The following is an 11,144-nucleotide window of genomic DNA, read 5'->3' on the forward strand; positions in this document are numbered from 1 at the left end:
TTAGTCATTCAGTAAACACTTTGCTTACTAATATAAATACGGACACTTGCAGAACAAGGACAAATGGGAAGACGGACAGAAAGAAATGCATAAAGGAGACAAAAAGACAAGGAGGAAGCAACTAGAGACTGTCGAGAGTAAGAATGAATCGCTGATGAGGGATAGTGGCCCAGCTGATGTAGAACGACCAGCTATCAGAAAAAAAGACACCCAGGGGGAGACCAACACTGTGGCCACTGCAGTTTGATCGTGGGTGCTTTGAAAAGGTGGCTCAGTTCAGCGAGCCCGAGTGAAACACAGCTGGAATTCCTCTGAATTATTTTTAATGGCCAGGAAGACCCCCACTCAATGGTAGCGACTCCATCTCTGTTATTAAGTGAGTCTGACCTCCATGCTAATGAAAGAACAAGGTGGATTCCTAGTGTAACTTTTACACACACACACACACACACACACACAAAGAAAACAGTAAATTATAGCCCTTCTATAATCTACCTGATGCAGGACTCCTTCAAAATAAAAACAAAGTGGACTTTATCTCTTTCATGTGTTACTATGATGGATTACAGTGCTGACACATATGCGAAGGTGCACAATGAGGATGGAACGTGTCTAATAACAACAGGGGGATTCTAAGATCATAAAATTCACAAAAGCATCCTCCTGTCTTGTGACAACAGTTGGTGACTGACATTTAGTGATCAAAGGAGTGTTTTTCTGTACTATAATGTAAAATAACTTGATGACTTTAATAAACAGGGAAAAGGTCCTGAAATCTACACTTATGCCATTATGAAAATGTATCCATGGCAGGTCCCTAAAATAAGTAACGTACTCCAACATGAAGTCCTTAGTTACATGCTCTGAGTGTGTGTGGGCTCGCCCTCCCTGTGTTCCATGTAGCTTCGTCCCGCATGGCCCCCGTGGAGATGAGAGGGCCAGCTGTCATCATAAAGACAGGATCCATGCATGCCAGAGAATTGCTTGCAGTGAAAAGCTGCTATCCATTATTCAGCAGACCAATAGTTACCAGTGTTCGCTGCTGGGTTAAATTACAACAGCGCTCTTAGAGAGACTCAGTGGATATGTCCATCCATCCCTGCAGCTGCACAGCTGACTTGGAGACAGTCCTTGGTATTCAGATAGGTTTGTTTCCTTTTAATAAAGAACCAAGCACAAGTGTCAGTCTGGCTTACTTGAAGCCACCACTGTCTAGGCAGAAAATAATTTCTGTCAAAGTCCAAAATAATTTCACTTGCGGCAGTCTAAAGTCCTTGTTGTTCTGCAGGAGAGCAGCACATCACCGCTACCAGTTATTTCAGCATCTATCAACACATCTCAGAGGGCAGACTGCTACCCCTAACTCCCAGCACGACCTTGCAGTAAGCTATGAGCACACACACAAAAACAACTTTGATGTGCCTCCCTCAGATTTATCAGAGGAAAAAAAAACAAACTCTCTGTGAAGGAGATGGTATTAAATTGTGTAATGTCTAGAGAACAATTTTTAGGAGCGCTTGCATGTCTGGCGAGAAGACGAAAGAGAACAGAGGTGGAAAATCAGTCTGTGAGAGCTCTGGTAGAGATGGAGGCAAATGAGACCTAAATGGCCAGATTATTAAATCTGAAAAAGAAATGAACCATGCTGAGTGACTGAGGAGCTGAAATGAACAACAAAGACACGAAAAAGAAAAATCCAATTGTAATCTCTGTTGCAGAGGCACCCAGCGGGGCTATTTTCAGTCTAACTACACAGTAAGAGTGGATCCAGAATCTTCCTTCCCACGTTGCACCCCACCCACCACTGACGCAGACTAAATTATTCAGTGGTGTTTTCTTTTACCATTTCACGGGAGTCAAAGAGGCTTGAGGAAACAGCTGCGCTTCTATTAAGCACTGCCCCACAGCTTTTCCTGGCTGGATAAAGACGAACCTTCTCTCTCCTGTGCACTTGACAGTCGTGCTTGTAGGTCACCACAGTGCTTTGAAAGTTCATTTTTCAAGGCTGTATTTGGCATCCTGTGCCCAGGAAAAGAGGCCATCTGGTGATCCTAACACAAAGCAGCAGCGCCCTCCAATTCTGACCTACCAGGACATCCGCTTTAGAGGCACAGGCGGACAAGGACATGCAGCAACCAGGGCTCGTCATTGTACCGTCACACAAACACACAGGGCTGCACGTGTATTTGCCCAGTTGTACATACATATTGCAGGTACTATGTAAGAAAGTGAACAGAAGATAGTGCAGTGATGCAGAGGGAGGAAGAAAAGCAAAACCCAGAAAGCAGTGAGAATGCACAAAGGTCCAACATGATACAAAAGCCATTCTGATGAATGTGATTGCACTCTGTGAATCAGCAGCAGTCGCTGCCTTACCTCTGTACTGGCCTTTGATGTTTTAAAAGAATGACAAGTTATTCAAGCATGCTGCTAACAGATTTAACCAATACGGCCTGAGAAACAAAATGCACCTCCAATGTCAAAACAGAGCACTGCAGGACAGGTTTGTGCCAACAGAGGTTTCACAGAAAGGGTTTGATGGCTACCTGCAGGGCATGTGAGAGAAGAATATGAGAGAGAGTGCACTGTATATGTGTGTCTGTGTGTGGTGTGTGTGTGTGTGTATGCAACAAAAGTTTGATTCTGCAAAGATCAACAGTTAGCTACTCTCCTCTGTCTTACCTGTGATGACTTCTGCCTAAAGTTAACTTCCTTTTGTAGCTCTAATACTCCGCAACTGTGAGCTATTCTTTGATGCAACCAACAAACAGCAGCATCCTACATCCCTGGCAGACAACAAAACCGGAGCAGCAAAGAATAGTTTGGATGTGCTTCACACACCTAAAGCCCCACACAGCACAAATACCTGGATAGTGAGTTTAATTTATCTTTGCACTAGTTTACCTCCTCATTCTCAATCTTCAAAGTAGCCAGACGAGACTGCAGCTGCTGGAACCTCAGGATGAGCTCTCCGCTCATCGGTGGCTGCACTGAGATCTGACACAGCTGGAAAAAAAAGCACATACACTCAATGATCACTGGTCTGAAAACAGCCTAATGGAGAAACAAAGATGCTACATAAGCCACTAGTCTAGTAGCCTCTTAAATTCTTGCTCAGTTACAGAGCAAACCACAGTGACCACTGCCATCTGAATGCAGATATCCATGCAATAAGAGCTAGTAAACAAACATGGCATCAGTGTTGGCATTGCCAGCCAAACAGCAAAACTCTGTACACATCCTGAGCTACATGACTGCAGAATTAGTCAATTTCAGTGCCTCACTAAGCCTTTACAACACTCATGAACTCATTTATTTTTGCAGTTAAACACAGGTCTGGTGATTTAAGTATATACTGTATTATTAATAGGGTTGGGAAAATTAGCATGTTAACTTCTGCAATTAATGTGAATGATTTAACAGATAAAAATGAACCATATTATGCAGGACCTTTTTTTTTTAAACTTCCTGTGGCTAATACATGCTCACACTTGTTATGGAGAAGAAAAAGGACAGCATTTTAGGCGGAAAATTCAACTTTAAATTATGACCTAATGGCTCTTTGGAAAAGACAAAAGTAGTGTGCACATTCTGCAAAGCTTACTTTAATTGTCACCAAAGTAATACATCTTTATGTATCACCTGAGAGTGAAACATCCAGGTGCTACAGCTTAAACATCAGGGACACTCCACCAGGCTGTGTTACTACAATGTGGTGCTCGAGGTGGGTCATTATCCATCGTCACTATCTTAACACTGTGGAGGATCAATGTTTATACTACAGTGGCCTCTTTTTTCTTTTTGGCTTCTGTTCATCTAGCCTTTTGTGAAGTCAATTCAATTGATCAGGTGGTGTTTTTCTTGGGAAAGAATAACTATAGGTCACAAACTGAAGTCCAAGTACAGTAATATAGACTTCCTTTGCATTTATTCTAGGTTAATTTGATATTCAGAGTAAAATGATTAGGAGTTCACAAGTTTGCACCATTAATCGCAGTTAACTGTTTCAATTCACAGCCCTAATAATATTATACTGATATTACAAGATGTTACCAGGGTTACAGCTAATATTGGTACCTCGTCTCCCATGTGAGGCTGGAACTCAAACTTTGCGGGTGGGCAGAAGGCCATAGGGTACATCTCCATAAACCTCTGCCGGTCACTGCGTGGGTCCAGACTGTCCACAGCATTTTCAATGATATCAAGACCCTCGTGGCGTGATGTCTCGAGGTTGTACTCGGCTGACAGGTAGGTCCGCAGGGCTCGATTCAGACTAGCGTGGTACCCCAAATCGCAACACTGGATGCAAAAAAGGCAATGAACATCAGCTGGAGCTTAGTGATGAAGGAGAATCAAGAAGATGAGAAGTTATAAGTGAACGAATGAACTTTTTACTGTTGACCAGTAGGAAAACTAAAGCTGCCTCATATAATAGTTTAATCTGTATTCTATTTGTTAACAAAATGGCTGCCCTACCAATAAAATTAAAAACACTGGACTAGAACCTAATGTGCTAAGAACACAAGTAATCCCACAAACCTAGCCAACAAGTTTTCTGATTAATCATAAGGTCAGAAAAAATCCTGTAACACTTTCCTATTGGCCAAGCTGAACTTTAAATAAGAGTTTCCAATTCTGAGCCAGCAGAGTTGCCCAGTCTGAATGTTACCTCCAGGATCTAATGCTGAGTTTTAAAAACTAGAACTGGTTTCTCCTGAGAAGACCTCGCACACACCCCAGACACACACACAGTTACACAAAGAAACCCCACGTGGCCTAAGTGATAAGCAAACACGATAGCACTACCAGCCAACTTGTACACTTTGTTTTGGAGTATAAAAAGTCTCAATAAACAATCAATAAACAAATGTGTGTGAGGCTGCACATACAGCTCATGTAATGCACATCCCACAGACAATCTCTCACACACACCCACACAAGCACACACACACCCTGGTGAGATGTGAAGGCTTGTGAGCAAAGCGGGAAGAGGGGTAATTTCAGCACACAGCATGCCGCTGAACAGAGGATACATCGCTTTCTCTCCTTCAGTCCTGTCTGGAATATAAAACCCCAAACGCTTATTAAAAACCTGGCCATCTCCTGTTTCCTTAGAAACGCCACAGAAAATGGTGCCGTAAGTTTATTTCTCAAACAACATAATAACCCAGGTGAGCTATATTATAAATAAGTCATTTATTGGTATGGTAACAAAAAGTTCAAACAAAGAATGTACTTGCAAGGCAGACTAGAGAGATCTGAATGCCCCCCCCCACCAACCAAAAAAAAAAAGGGTTTCAGAAACAGAGACACCCCCACTCGCCATTCATCTGAAGGATGTGAAGAAAATTTAAAACAGTGACTGTCAGAAAAACAAAGTATGACTGGACATGTGGGATATCAATAATGACTCAGAGAAGATAAAGAAAGGAAGAACAGTTTTTCATCACAAACGTAATCGAGCTGCTTTAATTCTGTTGTGTGCTGTAATTGTAATCCCACAGCCTGGTGTCCTAACATCTCTCTTACATCAGGCCCAGCTGCTGAGGTCATTGGTTTTTTCTCTGACTGCGACTTTCAATCTCTTCTAAAGGTTAGTCAAAACACACCTGAACAGTAACGGATCTTCTGCTGAGGAGCACAAAGAACCATAATAACACCTACTTTACTTTACCCATAAAAAATGAATGCAAAATGTTGTTTTTGTAAGACTGTCCCAAGTAAAATGTTTCCCGGGCTCACTGGAGACAAACATGCCTCTTCTAAAGATGAAGTCATCTCAGAAGAGGGCTGACAAAAGCCTGTGGTTTTATACTTACATCAATTAAATCCGACAAGTCATGGATGTAGTACTTGAAAACGGAGGCGTTTGTCGCTTCCAGTGTCAGCAGGTACTCATTCCGTGCTTTGATCGACTTCAGCTTGTTCTCTGAATACTTGGCTTGACGCTGATGAGGGAATTAGAGGCAAGAATGAGAAACAGGCAACAAAAGAGCAAGCAAGACAGGGGAGATGTAATGAGTTGAGAACTGCCTTTTTGACAAGTGATTGTGCTTTTATCTCTCCATGAGCGCTATGCGCCACAGAGCTAAGGCTGGATTACTGCATAACAGCCAGCTCCAGTAAACACTGGAGGAGAGACAAGTTAAGTTCTGTTAAAGTACCAAAAGACAAACAAAAAAGGCAACTAGGATGGAAAAAGAAAAGCTGAACCTCAAACCAGCCTGTGCACTTCACATCAAGTAGGATACCTCAGACTGAGCCATCTGTCTGTATTTTGTACTTCCTCTCAACCAGACAAACAGAGGGCTGTTAGTCACCATCCACTGACTCACGCACATCCAAATGATCCATATTTTAACACTTCCCAAATGCAGGAAAAACAATATTCCATTCCCCTGGCTTTTTTTGTCCCAGAGATTTAACAGAAAACAGGCCTGCTCTGAGAATACAGCTTGTTTGGATGTGACAGCGCTTACTGTATGTTTTCCTTTACTCATGTTAGGAAAAAAAAGCAGAGTTGTAGCCCAAACCTACAGGTTTTCTATGACTGTACCTAATGTTAAAGAGCTCAAATGTGCTTAAAATCCTGAAAAATCAGTTTTGTGGTCTTCAAACTACTCAAAGTTGCTGAATGGAAACGTGAATGGTGTGACTACTAACGCTATTTCATTCGAAGTACAGTTGTCACAAACTGGATTCCTATGATGGTCCACTGGCTAGCGCGGCCAAAATATTCCGGGTTCGAGCCCCTGCCGTGCCTTTCTGTGTGGAGTTTGCCTGTTCTCCCTGTACCTGCGTGCACTCTGAATGTGAGTGTGTGTGGTTGTCTGTCTCTAAGTCTCAGCCCTACAATAGACTGGCGACCTGTCCAGGGTGTACCCTACATCTAGTCTCCAGGCCTTCCGTGATCCTATTAAGGAATAACGGCATAGATAATGGATGGATAGAAGGATGGATGGATGGATGGGTGGATGGATTCCTGTGGGTAAAGACTGTGACTGCCTGGTGTTCTACCTTTTCTTTCATCTTCTCGATCTTCTTCACAGAGCTGCGCTTCGCGTATTTGTCCTCCATTCGGATGCTGAAAACGGGATCCCCTCTGCCAATCTGCTTCTCCTCTTGCTTCTCCGCCTCCTTCAGCTTGCTCTCAGCATTGATGCTCTCTGAGTGGTACATGTGGTAGGTCTTCATCACCTTGGGACACACACAAGTGACAATAAGTTTAAAAGTAAGGAATCCTTATGCACATACTGAAACAGTGCTATCTTAGTTATTAAGAAAGGTTTGAAACTTTTAGGTCAGTTCTGTGAGGTCCTTTTGTACCAACAACTAAGACTTACTTCCTTTGACCTGGTCATTCATCACAAAGCAATTCAACTCATCACGCAACAGGCCACAAACACAACCACAACAAATCACTGCAGCTAAATCTATCATGCTGCCTTCATTACTGCTGAAAAAATCCTAACTTTTAAATTAGTTATTTGGAAAGGAAACTTTTCCATTTTAGACCCTGAGAGACAATTCAGTGCTTGTTCTTGAAGTCAGTATGGGATTGAAAACACAAGGGTATTTTAGAAACATTTTATCCAGATGGTATTAAAGGTCTGCCCCAATTTAGGGGAGCAAATATAGTCATAATGAATCCATGCCACAAGTAAGACTTCTGGGAACTCAGTGCTAACTTTTTTCCATGTTATTTTAGTTTGTATTGTGCTTTATAACATCAAAAGGATGGTCCAGATTTGCATCTTGCAGGTTCTAACTGTTGAGTTGAACCCTTCTGTTTCTTGTGTCATCGTACTGCAGTTGTTTCGTACAAGGAAAATGTGTGACCTTGAAAGTGACATATTGATTTGCACAGCTTCCTAAGGTCTGAGTCACCATCCCCAGAAAAGGTTGGAGTGTGAGCATTAGTCATACATGCTTCATGGATCCATTAAGCAGTGACTCAGTCCTTGAGTAGCAGCTAAACCATGACACACAAACAATGAGTTCTTCAATGGTCAAGAGGGCTGAGGGATTATAAAAGTCTAATTTGCAGAGGCTCAGAGTGTACAACATCAATATACAATACAATACAATACAATCAATATCAGATATCTGGGGGCTTTAAGGACAGTGCAGATGAAGCAATGGCTCTGGGAAAATTTAAGGTAGGTCTATGACACTAATGTGGAGTCATAGGTAAGAGAACTCAACGTAACATTTTCATATTCAGCCTAGCATGAAAAAAATGTTTTTTTTGCATGCCTTCCTAGAAATGTTTGATTGTTGGCATTAAAAAGGACAAAACTATAAAGTGTGGATCTCTCTAATCCCAATTATGTTTGAATAACCTTTTTATAGCATAAAGTGGTTCCCAGGAAGCTAAATGACCCTGAGTTCATGGCAGCTGGCCAAATGTAAAGTACTGAGAACAAGGGCAAATAATACATTCAAACACCCAGGAGACAATAGTGATATAGAGCATCAGAGCTTTAACCTGAAATGAACAAAATTCAACTAATTACAGCTCCACAACCTGCGTATGCAACCTGCTTGTCCGCCCAGAACCACAACGTTAGTACAAGCAGGGACTCGCCCATCTCAAAATCTAAACATCTTTAACCCAAACTGAGTTATTTCTGTACGAGTGGAACAACAGAGTCTGGAGGCCTTTGCCTTTGGTGGGGTTTGGCCTAACTGGAACCAGTTTAGAGATGGGTGACTGACCTTGGGCCCTGTACTCCACACTTACTTGTCTGGAGTCTGCTGCTGCGTTTACTTTGGTGCTTCTTTTAGCGGGAGATATTTAGAGACAGAGCAGACCTGTTATTTCACTGGTATAGACCACAATCGGGACTGTGGCTGTCTGATGCAATAGCCATCTAGAGCGAGTGTCAGTGTGGGCATGTGTGCGTTTGTCTGTGTGTCCTCCCACAGGGGCTAAACCAGGTCAGATCTGGAGTGTGGACTGTGGTGAGAGTGGCACACAGAGTTTGGAGAAACACGCTGTTGTGTTTGGAGCAGCGCTTCTCTACAGTGAGTAACTGGAGATGCTACAAGAAAACTGAAATGCTTCTCACTCCACCTCCTGGGAATTACAAGCGCTTCAGCTTGCATCTCCCTCTGTGTACATCTCAGGTTACCATGGCAATTAATGAGGTTATTAATGAGGCTAACACAGTGCTAATTATTGTTGGTGAGAAATGATACATGCATGAATTATAGTTTTGTCTAAAACCTTTATGTTACAGGCAAGTTAGTCCAAAATTATACCATCTGTTATGTGCTTGTTGTCACTGATATCTGTGAGTGAACTAAAGTAGCTTGTACGAAACTGTAAAGTAAACCAATAGAAGATAAGTAAACAATATGGCATTAGACACCAGGCAATAACACCAAGCCTTGATTCCATCCAGCTGTCCATTCTAAAAATACAACCACATCTTAATTGGCCAACAATATGTATGAGGCATTAAACTAAGACAGAAGACTAACAGGGTTGACTGGTGCAATTAAAACTGTGGAATTTCCTATTGATTCATAATTTAAATACTGTGTCAAGATCAGATCTCTACACAGATACTTACAGCAAAACCACTGAACAGTGGAGATGAATGGCCTTTATAGAGACTAGGCTGCAGATGTATCGTTTGATGCGGGGGTTTGATGGTCTGGTGAAATACAGTGCCGTAGGTATGACGTATTTTTGCAGGCCAGCCCAGCAGTGTCAGGTCCGCTTGGCGCTACCTGCCTCTTTCTTTTTTTCCTCTCCTGCTCTCCCTTTTTGCGGGATCAACGCCTCAGCTGTGCGCATTGGGTAATTAGTGACTCGTGGGTCGGTGCGCACACCTGAGGCGTATTCTGGTGATTTGTTGGCTTCCTTATTTATACCTCTGGCAGATGCCCCGTCGTGGCCGGAGCATTGCGACATGTAATGGACAATACTGACAAATGTTGTGTTTGACCCGCATATTTTTAAAGACGTGTGTAAGATGCTACGCTGACAGTCTCTGTGCGTTTTGGCTTGACCTTATCACGCTAATTATGCGGTTAGCAACACAGAAATACGTGCTTTGTCTTCCACACTGACAGTCCCTGTGCTGTGGATTACATTGTGTACGTTAGTTCTTTTTGTTCACCTGTCCGTTCTCATCCTCCTGCTATCCTAGTTCCTGTCGTTAGTTTGTGTGTTTACCTGTTCGTCCTGGTCTCCTTAGTCATCACTGCCCTTCCCTTGTATGTATTATGGACCCTGTTATGTTGTCACTTTGTTTTTATTCCATTAAACCACCTTTTTGTACTAGCACCTGGGTCAGCCATCTTGAGTCCGACCCCAGTTCTCCCTCATCCTCCTGGTGAGGGGGACTAAACCATAACAAGCAGTTAGCATCATCCTGGTTTCATTGACAAAAAGCCAATGGGCTGTTTTTTATTGCAGAAAATAAGCTTTGTGACAAACAACAGCTTATTATACTTACTAGGGATGGGCAATGATTTTTGAATATTCGAATGGTCATTAAATTAAAAAACATCTAATATTTCATGCGACTACGGTTTTGTCTTTAAAAAGAAAAGAGCCGTTGTTTTCCCTTGGGCTTACCAGCACCTAGAAATAACGCAATCACAAGATCAGCAAAAACATGCAGAGACTACAGCCATCAGAAAATTCTGTGTGGAGCCCTTCAAGAAAATAAACAAAAATGAGGTGCAGTGCAAACTCTGCCAGGTTAAGTTAGCATATCATAGATCGACAACTACTTTACTCAGCCATTTGTACACGAGGCATCCTGCAGAAAGTGGGCAGTCAGTGGCTTTGTAAACCACATAAAGAAGTTTGATGATCAATGTGCAGAGCAAATAACAGCCCTCATCAAAAAGATGATGGCAAAGGACATGCTACCAATTAGCCTTCTCCGGGGTTAGGACTCATGGCTATGGCACTCTATGTTACTAAGGGCTAAAATAATATGTAATCTCTGGCTTTAAAGGCCTGAAGCCACTGCTACATCACCATTTCTCAAATATATAGAGGGCGTTCCTTTGGACTAGTGGTCTAAGGCACAACTGGGACAACTTTGTTACATGCCATGTCTTTTTCTCTCCCTACATTCTCTGCCTGTCTCAATTGTCGACTATCAAATAAAGTCATCTTG

At 42.4% G+C, this 11,144-nt stretch overlaps 1 protein-coding gene across 5 annotated transcripts in view; it reads right to left on the bottom strand.

The window, feature by feature from the left end:
* The window catches only part of srgap1a (SLIT-ROBO Rho GTPase activating protein 1a), a 43,648-nt gene that overhangs the window by 26,597 nt on the left and 5,907 nt on the right, over window positions 1-11,144 (bottom strand). For all 5 annotated transcript variants that reach the window (XM_020602950.1, XM_020602951.1, XM_020602949.1 and 2 more), the window contains exons 3-6: window positions 7,018-7,197; window positions 5,820-5,948; window positions 4,078-4,299; window positions 2,905-3,006 (exon numbers count right to left, since the gene is read on the bottom strand). In XM_020602950.1, the coding sequence (XP_020458606.1) occupies window positions 2,905-3,006; window positions 4,078-4,299; window positions 5,820-5,948; window positions 7,018-7,197 (633 nt within the window). The remainder of the gene's footprint in view (window positions 1-2,904; window positions 3,007-4,077; window positions 4,300-5,819; window positions 5,949-7,017; window positions 7,198-11,144) is intronic.

This window comes from Monopterus albus, unplaced genomic scaffold (assembly GCF_001952655.1).
Source record: "Monopterus albus unplaced genomic scaffold, M_albus_1.0 scaffold59.1, whole genome shotgun sequence".
NCBI classification, from domain to species: Eukaryota; Metazoa; Chordata; class Actinopteri; order Synbranchiformes; family Synbranchidae; genus Monopterus; species Monopterus albus.